Raw genomic sequence first — 19,444 nt, 5'->3', positions numbered from 1 at the left:
CCTTCTCTTAGGAATGTGTTGATCTGTGCGGCAAATATAGCAAGTGTGGCTATGGGCTGACGGGTTGGCAGCACAGGGACGGATGTTTCCATTGTCACAATCTGAAGGACATCCCAGAACTCTAGATGACCCACATCATCTTCTCTTCACATACCTGGACTGCATGCTTTTCCTACAACCCCAGGGTTGTGCAAGGATGTGCAGTTGGCAGGAGGAAGGGATGCGAGTGTCTGAGAAGTAGAGAAGTGTTGGACTCTTTGGTGAGCTCCAAAAAGGTGACTCAGTCCCTCTGTATTGTCCCCCCTTGAGCTGTCTGGCCATCCTAAATTTTCTCTAGAATGAAAGTTCTCTGGAACTACAAGTGGTGACTTTATTAACGTATGGGACAGATGACTTCCAGGAGACAGCGTGGTCCTCCAGAGAGGACTCAAGTCAATCAGGAACCTGGACCCCAGACTGGCTCTGTTACCAGTTGTGCACTCCTTCTGCTCTGGCCTCAGGCTCCTCTGCTCGGATCCAGGAGTACCCTACAGTGCCCCCCAGAGATCACCAGGGGGACTGGATTTGCCATTCCCTAGCCCACCAACCCCTCTCAGCATTTTGGCTTCACAGTCTACATTAAGCAGAAACAGGCCTCCCTGGATCCCTGGCCATTGGCAGTGGTCACATCTCCTTTGGCTCTAGGAGTTTCTAGTCTGAATCTGCTTGGTTCGATTTAGAATTGAATCGTCTTTTTGTTCTTTCAGCCTCCAACTCTAGGCCGTGCAGAAGAGAGTGGAGATCACTGGATTGTGTTTTTACTTGTTTGTTTGTTTGAGACAGGGATCTTGGTCTGGTTGTGTTGCCCAGGCTGGTCTTGAACTTCTAAACTTGAGTGATCCTCCCACCTCAGCCTCTTGAGTGCTGGGATTACAACCACATGCCACCATGCCCAGCTGTATGACTGGAGCTTGGTTCACTGCCCTAGAAATCCTTTCTTTTTCCCAGAGACTGTGACTGCCTCAGCCACCTAGATGATCATGGACAACAGGGAAGGAGATATCACATCTTCCTGAGGCTTACAATGCTAGCTCTTTAAGGACAGGCTCTTATTTGTACCACCTGATCACATCCTTGCCTCTGAACTACCCAGGTATTTCCACTGACCTAGAAAGAGGCCTCTGCCTGAAAAGCCACAGGGAATCATGAGGCTGTGAGTTTCTTTAGGATATGGCTTCCCGTCTTTATCTTTGTATTCCTGGGTCTAGTACAGAACTGGCAGGCAACAGGCTCTCAGTGTTTGGGGAATAACTGAGGGAAGCCAAGAGAGGTGAAACATTTTTGAGTTCAAATGAAACTGATCCAGAGATTCCCTTTTTCTGCTTAAGTGCTATGGAGAAAGTGGGACTTAAGTGGTTGGTTTTAGATTTTCCTGGTAGCTGGAGAAGGCTAGTTCATGCTATACCACTTCTGGGATGTTGTCAAAGGGTGGGCTGTGTCAGCCTTGCTTGGAAACAGGAATGCCTGGACTCCCCATCCACTCTTTAGTGGGGACTATAGGGGTGAGGCTCAGGTGTCTATTTTTTACAACTAGTTCAATGATAACTAGGGGCTGGGTTGGGAAAGCTGTGCTAACCAGAGACTGAGTCTCTTAGAGAGGGACTGAACTGCTTCTTGCCTGAGAACAGACTTCAGTCACTTCCTGGAGTATGTCAAGCCCCACCTCCAGTGTGGGCCACCCTGCCCTGAGTCCTGAACACAGTGGCTGCTCCGCCCTCCCCACCCCAGTGTTACCTGTCAGACCTGAGCTACAGAGCAGGTGGCTCTCTGCTGGGAACTAGGCTGCTGCCATGCTGTGGGTCCTCTGGCCAAGGTGGCTGGCCGGCAAGGGGCTGCCCCTCCTGGGAGCAGTGCTGCTGTGGAAGAGAGAGAAGAGGGGACCTCAGTGGAGGCGGTGGCGGGTAATGTACTGGTCTCATCTGAGAGACATGGACAGGTCCTCATGGTGTCCTGTGAGGACTAAGCCAGCCTTCACACTTGGGTTTTGATTTGGGGTGGATGGGACCTGTTGACTCCAGACAACCTGGAAAAACAGAGAGAGGTTGGCCAAGGCCTTGGCTCTTGACAATAATTCCCTCCAAGAAATGGAGGGCAAGTCATGTGACACTGGCCTTTGGTTGGTATTGCCAAAACTGTGCTGACGAAGCCATTGTGGAGAGAGGAGTAGGAGTCTGTTGGGATTATCAGGGGTAGCTTCACTTCCAACAGGCTGCAGCTGACTATCTCTCCTGAGCCAAGCTGCAATCTCCTAAGTGACTCATCAGACCAGTACAAGCCAGGCAACTCCCAGCTTCCCTTCGTCTGCCTGCTGCCTGTAGTCAGTCTTCCATCCTTGGTCAGGGAGCTAATGGGTGTGGTGGATCATAGTTTTCTCTTTTAATATTTAACCTTAAACACATTGCTCTGGCTCGAAAGCCACAGTGGGAGCACTAAAGTCTCAGGAGAGCTGCAGGCTATGGCCATGGTAAGCCATAATCAGTTCAGCTAGCTCATCGTGGAGCTTAGATTTGAACCCAGGCCTGGCAGGTTCCAGGGCCCAGGCTCATCACCAATGCCAAACTCCCAACACCTGCACCCTGCAAAGTCCTCCCAGCTACACAGCTCCTGACACAGTGACATCAGTGACCCTGGGCAAGGCTACTACATGATGGGACAAAGGGGAACCAGAGCTAGAAACCATGGGAGGGAGGAGACCAGGTTCCACCCCACCATCTTGGAACTGAGTCCCTGGAGTTATGTTGTTGCAGCGGGAAACCCACCCATACTATGACCTCCAGGTGAAAGTGCTGAGGGCCAGAAACATCCAGGGCACAGACCTGCGTGAGTGACCCTCCTGTCCACCCTCTCCCCTTCCTTTCCCTAGAGTCTCCCCAGAGCTCCCCTTAAGTTGTGCCTGTGTGTGCGAGTGTGTGCATGCGTGTGTGTGCATACTTGGAATAGGGTTGGGGCTGGTGTGGACCACTGAGTGAGGCTGCCATGGCCTGGGGTGGGCAGGCCAGGGCACTGGAGGGGAGAGTTGTGTCTAGATCCAGGCCTGTGAGGGTGTAAGACTCGCCGTGACCACATGCCAGTGCCTGCTTTCCAGGAGCTTTCCACACTGGTACTCACAAGGGGGAGGCAATTTTATTGCCTGAGTCAGGCAGTTTGGAGAAATTATTCAACAGTCTGTGCTGCCAAGTGATCTTTTCAACTGGCTGCTGCAGAGATGTAACTAGTCAAGATGATGAAGAGGACACCAAAGCTCTCCCCACACCTCCCACGCCCAGGCAGCAGCCTCCTCTCCCCTGCTTCTTACCTCTCAGCCCACCTTCCTCCAGAAAACCTTATCTGCAACATGAACTTGAGGCTGAGGACCCTCTCCCAACCTTCTTGCAGTGTCTAAAGCCGACTGCTATGTGCAACTGTGGCTGCCCACAGCATCCCCCAACCATGCCCAGACAAGGACGGTGGCTAACTGCAGTGACCCCGAGTGGAATCAGACCTTCCACTACAAGATCCACGGTGCTGTGAAGGTGTGGACCAGCAAGGGTGGAGCCGTGGAGGGCAAGGGGCTCGTCCAGGGTGCTGACCGCTGCCTGCCTGTTCCCAGAATGTCCTGGAGCTCACTCTCTATGACAAGAATGTCCTGGGCAGTGATGCACTCTCTGTGCTCCTGTTTGACCTGAGGAGTCTCCAGCCAGGCCTGCCCCACAGACACACCTTCTTGCTCAACCAGCAGGTGAGCCCCACATGAGCTAGCAGCAAGCCAGGCTGGAGGAGGGAAGGCCCCCCAGGGCCACCTGCTGGAGGGGCATCCTATCGGCACCAACCCTGTAACATTTCCTGTAAATGTGGGCTCCCAGAGGGCAGCATCTTTTGTCTGACTCAGTGGCTGCTGAATCCTTGGCCACATTTCTGCCTGGAGCCCTCGTATGCCCATGAGAAGCTATGCAGTCTCCTCTTCTAGTCCCTAGAGCTGAGCAGGGCTGGGGCATAGGGACAGTCCTGAGACTTTTGGGGCCTTTTAAAAACTGGCATCCTTCTTCCCTCGTAGGATTCACAAGAGCTGCAGGTAGAATTTATTCTGGAGAAGAGGTGAGTCTAGGTGGAGCTAATGCTCTCCTGTCCCCCATTTATTGCTAGTTGCCAGTCACCATGTCCTGCCCTGTCTTTGTAGAGGGGACACCCATTGTAGACCATGCATGTCCAACCTTGTCAGCTTTTTCCAACTGCCTTATTGTAATAGCCATTAGCCGGGGGCCAAGTGGCCCATGAGCTCCTCACCTTTTGCAGCCAAATGCTTCCATCTGAAGTCATCACCAATGGGGTCCTGGTGGTGAGTAGGGAAGATGGGGCTGGGGCCCCCTGGGCTGGGGAGCAGGGAGGTGTACGTGACAGAGTCCATGATGCCTACTTGTCTTTGAAGGACACTTAACTCCTCCTTAGAGTGGAGATGTGCTAGGAAGACGAAGAACAAGAAGACCTTTAGCCAGGGTGGGCAGCCTAGGACCCTGGCTTCCTGTCTTAGGCCTGCCATATTGTTTTCCTGGGCCCCTGGCTACTGAGATGGCCAAAGGGGTCTTTCAGAGGCCCATACTCCATTTCCTACCAGGGTCCCCTTCCTCTGAGTCCAGGAAGGGAGGCATGGAACAGCCTTGGGGTTGCCATGGAAGGTCCCTGCCCATAAGGCACAGGCCCTTAGAGAGCTGTTTCTTGAACCTTGCCCCAAATACTTCTCCCTCTGCCCTCCCTCTATTATGGTTCAGACCCGGGAGACTCCCTGGCTCCCAAAGCCTCTGCTTTTCTAGGCTCAGCCCTGTTTGCGAATCCAGGGTTCCCTCAAGACAGATGGGCCAGCCTCACATGAACAGTATGGTGAGTCCAGTCAGCAACTGTAGTTCTTGCCTCTTTCCGGGAACTTGTAAGAAGTGGGGAGTGGGGGAACTGATGCGGGCCTGGGGCAGGAAGTTCTTGGTTTTTTTTTTTTTGGCAGTGCTGGGGTTTGAACTCAGGGCTTCACACTTGCTGGCAGGCGGTCTTATCACTTGAGTCACTCCACCAGCCCTTTTTATCTGATGGGATTTTTAAGATAGGGTCTCCTAAACTATTTGCCCTGGGCTGACTTTGAACTGCTATCCTTCTGGTCTCTGCCTCCTGAGTAGCTAGGATTATAGGCTCGAGCCACTGGCGCCCGGCAGGAAGTTGTTAATTTTTCACTGCTCCGAGATGACTAAGACTAGAATGAATTGCCCCTGAGGTAGTTGATCTTTGTCTCAAGCATAGAGGTGGTAGCTGTCCAACTATTGCTCTGCCAGAAATACTCACAAAGTCTCAGTGGCACACAAGCATGCACTTTGCTCACACGTGGTGGTTGATGGGGGCTCTGCTGACTGAGACTGGGCTTGTCAGGGACGGGGGAGCTCCCTGTGCTCCATGTGTCTCTCCTCCACGTCTCTGACCTGTAGAGCAACCTGGACATGTTCTTAAGGCCTCAGCAGAGGTGCAAGAGAGCAAGCCCAATTGAGAAAGTGATTTTTGGGCTGGAGGAGTAGCCCAAGGGAAGAGCACTAGCCTAGCAAGCATGAGATCCTGAGTTCAAATCCCAATGCTGCCCCCTCCACCCCCCAAAAAAAACCAAAAAGAGAAAGTGCTTTTCAAGCCTTTGGCTCCATCCTGGTCCCTAACATGTTACTGGCCAAAGTCACACAGCTGAACTCAAAGTTGGAGAGCAAGGAGTATGAGTCAGCCTCTTTAGTAGAACAGAGTCACATGGAAAAAAGTGAGAGTACTGGGAGAAGAAACTGGGTCTATCAGTACAGCACAGAGGTGACCGCTCAGGAGGACAAATCCAGATGTGGAAGTGGAGCCGAGTCTGTGGCAGCTTTGGACCATTCCCATGTGGAGAGTCTGGGCCTGTGGGATGAGTGCTGCTCAGGTGACATGGAGCACTTATTCAGAGCCAGGTGCTAAGTACTGTACATCCACTTGGGTGTATAATCCTCATAGCAACTCTATAAAGTAGGACTATCATGACTGGGCCTGGTGGCTCATGCCTATAATCCCAGCTACTTGGGAAGCAAAGGTAGGAAGATCACAGTCTGAGACCAACCCAGGCAAAAGCATGAGACTGTATCTGAAAAGCTACTAAAAGCAAAAAGTGGCTCAAGAGGTAGAATGCTTGCCCAACAAACTCAAGGTCCTAGGTTCAATCACCAGTATCACTAAAAAAAAAAAAAAAAAAAAAAAGGAATATTATAAACCTCTATTAATTCAAGAGGCTCAAAGAAGAACCTTACTAAGGTCACACAGTCAATAAGAGAACCAGGACAAACCCAGGTTGAAGATACTCCATGGCCTGTTTTCTTTTTAACCACATAATCTGGTGTCAATGAAATAGCCCTTTCCTGAATTTCTCTAATTCTCCCCCACCCCAGGGCCTGTCAAATCTCTGGTCTCATTTAGTGCAAGGAGAGGCTGTAGGGAGTGGGACCCCATCTGAACTTCTTCCTCTGAGGAGTCTGCTGTCCTTGGGGTCTGAGACTCTTCTGCAAGGCTATCCCTTGTCCCCTCTGCCTGGACATCCTGTGTAGCCATTTCTCTCTGGGATCTACACTGCCCCCCAAAGCAGCTAGCAAGCAGCCCCACTCCTCTTGACACATAAGCCTGGTTCTTTGCTCAGGCCTTGGCCTTCTCCAAGATGTAATCCTCTGTACCCAGAATCCCATTCTGCCTTTTGCTGACTCCCCGCATTCTCCTGAGGTCTTCCACTTTTAGGAACTAAAGCAGAGCAACTAGTAGACCATTTCCGTTTTATATCTGGCCATAAGCCTCTCCCAAGACAATGAGCACCGAGCTTGAATGGAAGCAAGAGATGGGGAAAACTACCAGTTGAAAGCTGGTAATTAATATAATAATGCATAGATAATTTGTATAGTTATATGTTAATAGAATTAATACAATTTATAGTTACTAAAAGTCACTAGCTCCATAGGCTATGGGCAGGGGCCACCTCCCTCCCTCCCTGCCCCCCACTTTTCCCCTTCCCTAGGCATTTGTGTGTTTCCCACTCTCCCAGGGTCCCAGTTCTGACCAAGGCAGGCTACAGGAGCCCAGGAGTCTTCCAAGATGCTTTTCTTATGGTCAGAGTGCCTGAGAGAGTGGGAAGCCTGAGAGCTGGGGCTCCTGGGGAAGAGGAGGGAAGAGGAGCTGCTGTGTCCTGAGCCACACATAGGCCCACCTGCTTTCATTGCTCCCTGGGCCCTCTGTCCTCAGGCTCTAGGCAGATCCAGCTGGCAGTGCCTGGGGCTTATGAGAAGCCACAGCTCCTGCCCCTGCAGCCCCCAGTGGAGCCAGGACTCCCGCTCACCTTTACCTTCCACGTGAATCCCATGCTGGACTCCAGCCTGGACATGGAGCTGGAGGAAAAGCTCAGGGTTCTGCAGGTGAGTGAGCCATCATAAAGGCCTGGATGATGGAATTGGGTCAGCCTGGAGGAGGCTCCAGAGCTCCCAGATGGCACGTTTTCTTCCCGTCTGCACTGTTCTTTGGTCTGTTCTGTGCAGAGTGGCCCAAGTGCTGAGCTGGAGGCTCAGACCAGCAAGCTGGGTGAGAGGGGAATCCTGCTCTCTTCCTTGCCCCTGGATCAAGAGGAACAACTGTTGGTGGTCCTAGGGGAGGTAAGGCTGTGTCTGGGTGCTGGGGACCCTGCCTGCCAGGTGACCACCAAGAGAGGTCTGGGGATTGGGCAAGATCAGGCCAGCCTGGAACTCAGCCATGTAGTTCATATGGACCAAAGTTACCCGTTGCTAGGGGCAACTGTGTGGGAGGCTTTTCCCTGGGAGAGTCCTGATTTGTGCGCTCAGGATGTGGTTGCTGTCTCTTTCAGGGCCAGGAGGTGGCTTTGAGTGTGAAGGCAGAAATAAGGTGAGGTGGGACTTTTGGCAGAGGCCTTGGGGGGTTGGGCAGTACGTTCTTCGCTCCTGCCCACTTGGTTCAGGCCATGGACAGTTGTGCTGGTGGGGAGTCCCCTGGAGTCTTTGAGGGCCTTCACAGAGTGGGGGGGTCTGCTCACGTGACAAATGGGCAGGGCCTAAGGCACTGAACAGTCATGCAGTTCCCCACCCACCCCATCCGAGGCAGCTCCGGAGACCTGGATCTGCGCCTTGGCTTTGACCTCTGTGATGGGGAGCAGGAGTTTCTGGACAAGAGGAAGCAGGTTGTATCCAAGGCCCTGCAGCAGGTTCTCGGATTGAGTGAGGCTCCACACTGTGATCAGGTATGGGATGGAGGAGCTAGACCCAGGGGTGCTGGAACTAAATCCAGCCTCTCCCCTGATAGGAAGCCCAGGGAGCAGAGGAGAAAGGAAGCAGGCCTGTTTGCCTAAGCCAACAATCAGAATTCAGGAGAACTGGAAGAAGGACTAAACAGCCCTGGCCAAGGGTGGATGTCTTAATCAGCATGGGCTTCATAACAAAACACTGGCTGGGTTAAACAACAGACATTAATTTTCTCAAAGTTCTGAAGGCTGGAAGTCCAAGATCAAGGTGTCATCAGAGTTGATTTCTGATGAGGCCTCTCTTCCTGGCTTGTAGATATGCCTGACCCTCTTCCTCTTCTTATAAGGGCACCAGTCATATCAGATTGAGGCCCTACCCTTTGACCTCACTTTACCCTTATTACTTCCTTCTAGGTCCTGTCTCCTAATGCAATCATGCTAGGGGGAGTGGGGCTTCAACAAATGAATTTGGGGAAAACACAACTGAGCTCCTAACAGTGATTAAAGGATTTGAAGGTAGAGAATCCTTGGGTTCTCTCAGGCAAAGAGATGGTCAGCCTGTGGAAAGAAGCGCTGAGAGTCAGACCTGTGGTACATGAGGCATGGGCTGTGACTTTCTCCTTGCTTCATGTGTACCAAGGAGGTGGATCCCTTGCCCAGAACCAACAAGCTGCTAAGTCTAGATAGTTCATTAGTCAATACGTGTGGCCACTGGGTGCCAGATGTCTGCTCTGTCTCAGAAATAATGGGGCCTTCAGTATGCAAGCCAAAGACAAAAGAACGACAACAAAAAAAAAAAGTATGCAAGCCAGGGAGCACATTTTCAAGATGGGAAAAGGAACCAAAAGTTTAGGGGAACAAGTCAACCCTTTGTGGAAAAGCTGATCTGTCAAAAAAGCTTTGACTCTGGCTGGCAGAGTGGCTCTGAGTGCCTGCTTAGCAAGCATGAAGCCCTAAGTTCAAACCCCAGTACTGCCAAAAAAAAAAAAAAAAAGGCTTTGACTTTGATCCCACCAGGCACCTCTGATCCTAAGGATCTCTGGTCCTGAGGACCTCTCATGTCTGGGAGCAAGTCTAAATAGTCTTTGTCACTTTAGCTCAGTGGTTCTCAACTGGGGACAATTCTGTCCCTCAATCTGCAGGGTACATGTATCAGTATCTAGAGACTTGTTTTGTTGTCATGGCTAGGGTGGGGAGTAGAGAGATACTAGTGACATCTACTGAGTAAAGGTCAGAGATGGTACTAAACATCCTAGCACACATAGGATACCCACCCCCAACACAGAATTATCCAGGACAAAATATCCATATTGCCAAGGCAGAGAAACTCTGTGTTATCTGCTTTTGGTGAATCAAAATATACCTTCCTGGAATAAAGGTTAAGAACCATCCCTGGAGCCATACTGCACGGGTCTGATAGCTCCCCACTCACTAATTGTGAATGGGCGCGTTATCTAACCTTCCGGCACACCACTTTTCTCATCTGTAAAGCATGGGTGTCAGCGGGTTACTGTGAAGCTTCAATGAGATCATGTAGGCAAGGTGTTGACAACAGTGCCTAATGAGGGTAAGCAGTAATATAGCAGTGTGGTGGTAGACGTGGTTGTTATCATCATTATCATTGTACCCAGGTTCCTGTGGTGGCCGTGTTGGGTTCTGGGGGCGGAACTCGAGCCATGACTTCCCTGTATGGCAGCCTAGCAGGGCTTCAGGAGCTCGGTCTCCTGGACGCTGTGACCTACCTGAGCGGGGTCTCTGGGTCCACCTGGTAAGTGAGGCAGGGCAGGGAACAGACTTTTCAGGGAGTGCTGGAGGGGTAGGGGGGTGATCAGTGACCATGAGAAGGGCTGGGAGCCTGTATTAGAAAGTGCAAGAAGAGGCTGTGTCCCAATGGCTCCTGCAAGGGAAGGTGCAGGACAGCAGGTGCACATGATGGGGAGGAGGGTCACTCACACGCTCTGTATGCCTCCTCTGCTGCTGTGCTCCCTGCTCCTAACTCATAGCCCTCCTTTCATCCCCAGGTGCATCTCCACACTCTACAAGGACCCTGCTTGGTCCCAGATGGCGCTGCAGGGCCCCATTGAGCACGCCCAGGCACGGGTGTGCAGCAGTAAGCTGGGGGCAATGTCCACGGAGCAACTACAATACTACACCCAGGAACTGAGGACCCGGGAGAGCAGCGGCCACAGTGTGTCCCTCGTTGACCTCTGGGGCCTCCTCATTGAATATTTCCTCAACCAGGAGGTAAGAGAACAAGAAGTACTCTACTCTTTCTGCGCCACCCACACGCTTGTTCCTGCCTTATCCCCGAGCTAAGGCATGAGATGTACAAAGCTATCCCTTAGAGCTAAGGCCCCAGGGGAGGGGGTGAGACGCCAGGGTGGGCTGATACCACTTCATCTTCCTAAGCCCTGGGGAGGGAGTCAGCCCACAGGTCTCAGCTCTGTCGCATATTGGAATCACCTGCAGGGCTTTTCAAACAAACCCATGCCTGGGCCCCACTTCTAAAGCTACTGGCGTGGCACAGGGCCCCAGCACAGTTAGGTTTTGAAAGTCTTGCTCATTGGCCAGTGCGGCGCTGACTCTCTCCACCTAGTGGCTCCTTCTATAACTGCAGGTCCTGGGTAATGAGAAAGCTCAGAGCAGTTGACCCCACTGCATGTGGCTGTCAGTTGTGGATTATGTCACCAGATTAAATAAAAAAGCTACATTTTTAAATACCTTAGATGGATTTTCAATGATTCTTTAAAAAATGTCAGTCTGACTCCCGTGTGTTCTGATCTGCTTGCTTGAATGGGAAAGAGGAGGGAGGTGTTCCCATAGCTTCTGGAATTGTACGGAGCCCACAGTGGCCTTACCTCTGCTGCAGCCTGGAGCTTGTCCCCTAGAGAGCTGCTTTTCAGCCCTGGCCTTGGCAACTCAATCTCTCTTGTGGGTGTGCCACCCGCCAAAGGGGTGCTTACCTGGGGCTGTGGGGATGGAGAATGGGGGTCCCACAAAAGGCCAACCTCCCTCCCTTCTCTTCTTCCCAGGAAAATCCTGCCAAGCTGTCTGACCAGCAGGAGGCAGTCATCCAGGGTCAGAACCCTTACCCCATCTATGCCGGCATCAATGTCCGCACCAACATCAGTGGGGAAGACTTTGCAGGTGCCTGGGTGTGGAGGCAAAGGAAGGAGACATTGGAGATGGTGGAGGGAGGATGGGGGAGGCCAGGGTTATCAGGGACCTGTGGGCTGTGGTCACAAATGTGGGCCTTGCAGCACAGTGAGGTTTCTGCCTCCTGCTCTTGGCAAGGCAAGATTCCTACTTGGACCCTGATGGGAAGCTCCTGGTGACTTTCTCTTCCCCAGAGTGGTGCGAGTTCACCCCCCATGAGGTTGGCTTCCCCAAGTATGGGGCTTATGTCCCCACTGAGCTCTTTGGCTGTGAGTTTTTCATGGGACGGTTGCTGCGGCTGTGGCCTGAGCCCCGCATCTGTTACCTGCAGGGTGAGTCTAGGCTTGGGGCTGGGGCCAGGCAGGGCCTAGGCCAGGCCCTGATATGGGAGCCCTGCCTGTGTCCTTAGGTATGTGGGGTAGTGCCTTCGCAGCCAGCCTGGATGAGATCTTCCTGAAGACCGCAGGCTCGGGGCTGGCCTTCCTGGACTGGCACAGAGGCAGCGTAAATGTCACAGGTGAGGACAGAGACCCCACCCCACCCCACCACCACCACTTGCCAGCAATAGGACCTTGGCAGAGGGATGGAGCATAAGGGAGGAGATAGTGATGAACTTAGCTCTTCCATTGGATTCAGAGAACTTCTGAGAAGTTCCCTAGTTTAGGGTGTGTGGATGCCCTGGGAGTGACAGGGCCACAGCTTAGAGTTCTGTGCCTCGGACTCCAATTAGGTCAACTCAGCCCAGGGCCTTTGGGTTTGTGGTTGATACTCTGGTTACACCCCTTCCCTGGCTCCCCTTCAGCCTAGTCCTTTCCCCCTTTCTTCTCCAGATAACTTTGATTCAGATCAGGGGCTGGGGGTGGAGCTTAGTGATGCCTAGCATGTGGGAGGCCCTGGGTTCTAGTCCCAGCACCAGAAATGAAGCTTCAGCTCATTCACCCTGCTCCCTTACGATTGTGTACACATCTTTATCATTGCCTTGACTTAGGGCATCATTAAGGTTTATTATTTCTTGCCAGCTATGATGGTACACACCTATAATCCCAGCACTTGGGAGGAAGAAGCAGGAAGGTGGAGAGTTCAAGGCTAGCCTGGGTTACATAGTGAGAACCTGTCTCAAGAAAACGAAAGAAAGATTTATATCTCTTTACATGACCTCCCCCTCCCTACCCAAGTGCACCATGTGTCCTGTGAGGCCAGGCTGTATGCACCTTTGCATCCTCATACCCGGCACACAACCGCACAGCCTGGTGCTCAGTGCTTAAGGGATTGAAAGTTGTATATACTGTTTATTTTCAAGAGGGCAGGAAGTGAATTATTTAATAAAGTCAGTCATAGGCAACTTCCAAAGCAGTAGGAATACAAAAGAAAATCATTTAAAAAGGATTCTGTGAAGCAGTGTCAGAGGACTGGAGTGAGGGATGAGGGCTGTAGGGAGGGTGTGAAGTGTGGAGGATGGGGTCTCCTGAGCTGTAGGGGTCTCTGGACAAAGAGACCACTCTTCCTGCCTCCCCCTGCCCATCTAGATGACTGCACCAAGTTCCACCTCCATGACCCTACCCGGCTGCGCACCAGGCTCTTCACCCCGCAGGGGCCCTTCTCCCAGGCTGTGCTGGACATATTCACCTCCCGCTTTACCTCTGCCCAGAGCTTCAACTTCACCCGGGGCCTCTGCCTGCACAAGGACTATGTGGCTGGCAGGGAGTTCGTGGCCTGGAAAGGTGGGTACTGCTGTGGGTGGGGTGGGGAGGAGGTGACCCCCTTCCTACTTGTGCCTCACTGGGGCCAGTGCTGGCTTTGGCCTGGGGCATTTGGGGATTGAGTTGTGGTCTCCTGCTGACTGAGGTCTGACAGAGAAGGAGTCTGATTACCCCACTGGAAGTTGAAAGACAGAGCAGAAGGGTGGGATGGGAGATCCCTTGGCTGTCAGAAGCAGGGAGAACTCTACAGAGACAACGAGGCTGAGGATGCCCTGAGAAAAGGGTGGATAGCAGAAGCAACTGTCCTTGTCCTGTGCACCTTGCAGACACACACCCGGACGCCTTCCCCAACCAGCTCATGCCCACACAGGACTGTCTGTCCCTGGTGGACGGAGGCTTTGCAATCAACTCACCATTCCCACTGATATTGGTGCCCCAGCGGACGGTGGACCTCATTCTGTCCTTTGACTACTCCTTGGAAGCTCCTTTTGAGGTAAGGGGAAGGGGTCTAAGGTGGGGGGGAAGGGACGAGGGTTCTACTCAGGGGTCACTGTGCTGGTGGGCCTGGGTTTTGCTTTGTGGCAGGTGTCTTCTGAATGCTGTTGGCCATCCAGGTGTCCCAACTGGAGAAGAATTGCTGGGATCGTGAGAGGGAGGGGGAGGGGTCCTCAGGTATCTTCTAGACTCTGTCCTGTCCCTGCTCATTCATGATGGGGTTCTGTGCTCCAGAATGAGCCTGAGCCTGCTGTCCTTTATTGCTATGGTAACAAAAAACATCAAAGGCCCCTCAGGGAGACTCCAGCAGTGACTCCCTAAAACTGCAGGCCAGAAGACAGATGCCACCGTACAGATGTATGTCTAGTGATGCCGCTGGACCAGCCCTTCCCTCTTTGTTCTCCTCCTTGTCCTCTTGGGTCCAGTGAAAGCCTGGGATTGGAGGATTATAAAGCTCTCTCCAATGCTGACCTGGTGATCATCATATCAACCATTTGGAATTGAAGTCAGCCCCCAGTAACAGGGAGCAGAGAGAGGTCTGAGAAGGGAAGGCCATGTGACAGGGAGGAATGATGGTGAGAATAAGGATGACATATGAGATCTAAAGGACTAGCTCACTGATTATTGGCCATTGATCACTGCTAATCCAGTACATTCTCACAAGACAGTTACTCCCATGTTTATTTGACAAATGAGGAATGTGGCTCAGAAAAGTCACTCAGCTATTCAGAGGCAGAGCTGGCATGAATTTTGGGGTCTGTTTGCGTCCAGGTAGGGAGCAGGGCCAGCCTGCAGGGCAGACAGGGCTAGAAACTCACTACCCCGCCCAGGTCTTACAGATGACGGAGAAGTACTGCCTGGACCGAGGGATCCCCTTCCCCAGGATTGAGCTGGGCCCTGAGGACTTGAAGGAGCCCCGTGAGTGCTATCTGTTTACCAAGGCAGACGACCCCTACTCACCCATCGTGCTGCACTTTCCCCTTGTCAACCGTACCTTTCGAACACAACTGGCCCCAGGTAAGGGGACGTTCCGCCCTGCATCTGACCTATAGAGTACTGTTGGGTGGTCCCCAAGTGGACCCCCTGGACAGTGTATCCAAGCAGGTCTCCTGGAGGGCCCAGACTGGCTGCTGTTGCCCTCTGCTGCCTGGATTTCAGTGTTCATCTCCCTGTGATAGTCCTGAAAACTGAGATATGGCCCAGGGAAACTGGCCAGGTGTTATGGGGCAAGGAAGGTGTCTGGGCCATCAGCTCCCAGCCAGTTACACAGAGTGTCCCAGCCTAGCCCTGCCTCCATTTCCACCCACAGGTGTGGAACGGCAAACAGAAGAGGAGAAGGCCTTTGGGGACTTTGCCATCAATGGGCCAGACACCCCCTATGGCACGTTGAACTTCACCTATGAGCCTAAGGAGTTTAATCGGCTGGTGAACCTGAGTCGCTACAATGTTCTGAACAACATGGAGACCATAAGGCACGCCCTCAGGCTGGCTCTGGACTTGAGGCAGGCTGGGGAGAGGGCTGGGGACTGACCACGTGGGAGTTGGAGGACTGTGGCAAGGAGGAGACATGGGGGTCTAGGGGGTCTAGGGAAGAGTTGAAGGGATTCTCTCCAAGACCCACCCTGAGGTCTCTCCCAGGCCTGGAAATCCTTGCAGATGTGCAGCCTGTGACTTGGGGCAGGGCCCTCCTCTGAGATTCTTAGAGTTTTTTAGACTTTCTGGGGGGTGCAGGTCAGAGGACAATGTTGCTTATTTTATAATGGGTGGGGAGACAACTAGCAGCAGCCTCTCTGTATGTCTCACCCCACACAGAAGGCTCTGCGAGGGCCAGACACTCAGAGCCTCACCAGAGTGGGGGCTGTGAGCGCCACGCTATAGACTCCCTCCTTATACTGACACTGGGATGTGACACAGAGATGCCCAACTATGCCTCCCGCAAAGTGGCTCCAGCTCTGATTCCACCTTGAGTTCCTGGATTCATTGCTGTAAAGAATAAAGAGTGGCCATGTGGGTTGCCAGCATGTCACTGATTCTGTCCTGCTAGCAGCTGTCCTTTGTCTCTGGCCTTTCTTGGCCCTCCCCAAAGGTCACCACCTTCCCTGCTCAACCTGTGGTATGATAGCCCAGCCTAGATTTGCTCCTAAAACTTGGGCCACATTCTCTGGTCTCATGTACAACTGCCACCCAATAAAAATACAGATTCTCAGGTGCCAAATGGGTGTGTCTAGATCGGCTATCCGATTACCAGGGGCAGAAGGAATGTGTACCTGAATGTGTATGTGTGCGTGTTCCTGCTGAGGATGGGCTGGTGAGCAAACTGTCTCTGTTAAGGGGGAGAGGGAGCCCTGACCTGGGTTCCTGCATCTGATGACCTGGACATGTCTGTTTCTCATTTACCCTGATCCACTTAGAACCCTCCAAATAGCAAGAGCCTCTCCAGTGAGAACAGATTTCTGACCTGTGAAGAGCCATGCTGCCCAGGCCCGCCTTGTCCATTCCACCTCCACAGCCTTGTCCCCACCTTCTCCTGCCCCCTGTAGACACCACACACACACATGCTAACACATGTAGACAAACTCACAATTTCTCTTTCAGTTAGACACTGGGAGGCCTCACCTACTGCTCTTAAGTAATCTCGAATAAAACTCTTTCACTCAGCAGGCTGGATTTATCCAAGTCATTCTTTGTGATGTTAGTATCACCCCAGTTTGGAGGTAGACATTTCTTTTACATCTCCCCAGGAAATTCTCGAAGCACCCACCCACCCAAATTTTCTAACTACCTGGAATTTTATTTCTAATATATTAAAAACTTGAAACAAGAGAATTTTGTTTCCACTGTACAATGTTTGTCTTTTGGTGGTACTGGGGTTTGAACTCAGCCTCATGCAGGTGCTCTACCACTTCAGCAATTCTGCCAGCCCCCCTATAAAGTATATTTTAGTGATTTATTTGCTTGTCATCACATCTCAGATCTCTTCTTCCTTTTGCATTTGGTTTTGTTGGAATACAAAATTGACTAATTCTTTAATGAAGTGTCTGCAGATGGTACATGTTCCCAGTCCTTATTTGTCTGGAATTGGCTATTCTTGCCCCGACTTAAGAATAATGTGGCCAGGTACCAGTGGCTCACACCTGCAATCCCAGCTACTCAGGAGGCAGGGATCAGGAGGATCACGGTTAGAAACTAGCCCCAGGCAAATAGTTCAAGAGACCCTATCTCGAAAAAAAAAAAAAAAAAAAAGGCTGGTGAGAGGTTCGAGGCGTAGGCCCTTAGTTTAATCCCCAGTACCACACACAGACAAAAAAAGAATGATACAGCCTGGATGAGAAGAGAATTCTTGATCCAAACATATATTACTCAATATTAAATGCCTGTTGCATCTGGCTCTGGTGTTCTCATTTGGTTGAGGATAATTTGTCTTTCTTTAGCTTTTATGATTTTGCCTTTGATTTTAAAAAAGCTTGATTTTTTAAAAGCATGAACTTAAAAAATTATCAGTGAACTCTTTCAGTTTCTGGATTCATGTCTTTTTTTGAAGCGCTAAGAAATTACCTACCAGTTTCATCAAAACTGCTCTTTGTCTGGGCATCTTTGTCTGGGCATGCTACATCCGTAATCCCAGCACATGGGAGCTACATTGTGTGTGTGTGTGTGTGGCTGAGTGTGTGACTGGGGGGAAGAGGCAGAGAGAGAGAGAGAATGATGGAAAGGAGGAAGGGAGGAGGAAGGAAAGAAAGATAAACCTCTGTTCATTGCCTCTGGAATTTCCATTAAGTGGAAATAGGAGTATCTGTCTCTAATATCTAAACTTTCCTTTCATACACTGTAACGTTTATTGTGCTGTATTCTGGAGGACTGCATGATTTCCTAGTTTGCAAATACAATCTTTATCTGCATTCTTTCTTTCTACCTGTCTTTTGGGGGTTTTCTGCCTAACTTTTGGTTTTGGCTGTCACATTTTTCATGTTAAGTTCTCTAGCAAGATCTTTCCCAAAACTACTATTTGCCATTGCACACATAGGCTTCTCTCCTGTAACTCTGATGATACTAGCGTACGTATTTTCAATGTTTTTTGAGTGCTCTATGAAGGATCTCGTTGGAGTAGGTTTGTTTTGTCTCCGTGAACCCTACCTTCTTTATCTATTTGGTAATTCTTGGTTGTAGTTACTCCATGAATTGCTTTTCTGCTTCAGCCAGTTTGAGTTTAGTTTGTGATACTTGCAATTACAAAAAATCCTTACTAATTCACTGGGCAACTGGATGGCTATTGGCTGCAAAACTCCTGCCTTATCCATTGGGCAACCTTTTGGAAAAGGTAGGCACAGCCTGGTATCATGTCATTCAGGAACCTGTTGAACATTTCCCCTGATGCAAGGGAGCTTCAGAACCATCTCTAGAACTTTCGAGCGCTGTGCTGTGAATATTTCCTGGTGCCTTGGACTCTCCTGGAACTGAGTATTTGCAGGGACCAGACTGCCTCTGAGCTGTGGTTTGCAGAAGCAGATCCCAACACACGAGAGAAAGGCAACTAGTTGTGATGTGTGCTGTGATTTATTACTAGGGACAAAACATCCACATTTTCAAATAATTTTCTTTAAAGTTTGAATTTTAATTTTGATCAAGCTTATTTGTGTACTTATTTTTAAATGATCAAGTAGTTTTACAAAATAAACATACAGCAATGGCTTTGAACTCTTTTAGTTGTTTCTTTAGATATTTGTCTATATTTCTAAATAACATGCTTGTGTTATTATTTCTCGGTTGTTCCACAGTTCTTTTACACTATACTCTCTCAACTCCCCCATCTCATTACAATTTTTGGTCAGTATTATTGTGATTATATATATTTTTTCTTTATTTATTTTTTTGGTATTGGTGTTTGAACTCAGGGCCTTTTCCTTGAGGCACTCCACCAGCCCTTTTTTTGTGATTTTTTTTTTCGAGATAGGGTCTCATGAACTATTTACCCGGGCTTGTTTCAAACCTCAATCCTCCTACCTCTCTGCCTCCTGAGTACTGGGATTATAGATGTGCACCTGTGACTCCAATGCATATGTATATATATATATATGTGCATATATATATGTAATTTTTTTGTGAGACTGAGGTTTGAACTCAGAGCTTCATGCTTGCAAAGCAACCACACTTCCAGTGCATTTTGCTCTGGTTATTTGGAGATGTAGTCTCATGAACTACTTGCCCAGGCTGGTCTTGAACTATGATCCTGAGCTGAAGGAGTGGCTCACGTGGTAGAGCACCTTCCTATCAAGCATAAGGCCATGAGTTCAAATCCCAGTGCTGCCAAAATAAATGAGTAAATAAATAAATAATGTAATATATGAATATAATTCAGCTTTAAAAGGGAAATGAAATTCCCAAAATTGCCAAAAAAGAAAAAGATCGAACTGTGATCCTCCCAATCTCAGCCACCCAAGAAGCTGGGATTACAGACATAGCCACCAATGCTCAGCTGCTATTGTATTTTTAACTCACAGGGGTTCTTTCTATTCTCAGAATGCCCCTTTTCATGGTACCCCTCACTTTTCTTCCTCATGGATGTGTCATCTTTTTATCTGGACAAACATACCAATTACAGTTCTTTAAAATTTTCTAATGCTTCCTGCATTGTCTGTTTCCCATGAGTATTCAGTTTGGAGTTTTAATCATCAGTCATGTTAGAAGCTTTCTTCAGATGTTCACCAATCCTGGCTATCTGTCACATTTAAGAGTGAAGCATTTGGATGATCACTGGAAGCCAGGCACAGTGTCACCTGCCTGAATAGGGACATCATTGTTG

The 19,444-nt window shown here is 50.3% G+C and overlaps 1 protein-coding gene across 1 annotated transcript; it reads left to right on the top strand.

The window, feature by feature from the left end:
* The first annotated feature begins 25 nt into the window (after positions 1-25).
* Pla2g4f (phospholipase A2 group IVF) lies at positions 26-17,045 on the top strand. Its single transcript, XM_020158033.2, has 20 exons — positions 26-1,940; positions 2,787-2,859; positions 3,415-3,551; positions 3,629-3,757; positions 4,073-4,113; positions 4,312-4,354; positions 4,827-4,893; positions 7,291-7,460; positions 7,581-7,694; positions 7,904-7,941; positions 8,158-8,293; positions 9,925-10,061; positions 10,315-10,537; positions 11,326-11,440; positions 11,644-11,781; positions 11,859-11,966; positions 12,976-13,170; positions 13,476-13,642; positions 14,475-14,661; positions 14,954-17,045. The coding sequence occupies exons 1-20, from the start codon at positions 1,830-1,832 to the stop codon at positions 15,172-15,174; spliced, it is 2,550 nt and encodes an 849-aa protein (XP_020013622.2). The 5' UTR covers positions 26-1,829; the 3' UTR covers positions 15,175-17,045.
* The last annotated feature ends 2,399 nt before the right edge of the window (positions 17,046-19,444 follow it).

This window comes from Castor canadensis, chromosome 2 (assembly GCF_047511655.1).
Source record: "Castor canadensis chromosome 2, mCasCan1.hap1v2, whole genome shotgun sequence".
Taxonomy (NCBI): domain Eukaryota; kingdom Metazoa; phylum Chordata; class Mammalia; order Rodentia; family Castoridae; genus Castor; species Castor canadensis.
Note: the sequence above shows the minus strand (reverse complement) of the source record. Positions and strands in the feature narration are given on the sequence as shown.

What these genes read in the sequence shown, in the direction of transcription:
- Pla2g4f (XM_020158033.2), top strand. Translation starts at nt 1,830, where the DNA reads ATGCTGTGGGTCCTCTGGCCAAGGTGGCTGGCCGGCAAGGGGCTGCCC. An exon ending in GAATTTATTCTGGAGAAGAG is followed by an intron (nt 4,114 to 4,311) that starts GTGAGTCTAGGT and finishes CACCTTTTGCAG; the next exon opens with CCAAATGCTTCCATCTGAAG. An exon ending in AAAAGCTCAGGGTTCTGCAG is followed by an intron (nt 7,461 to 7,580) that starts GTGAGTGAGCCA and finishes TGTTCTGTGCAG; the next exon opens with AGTGGCCCAAGTGCTGAGCT.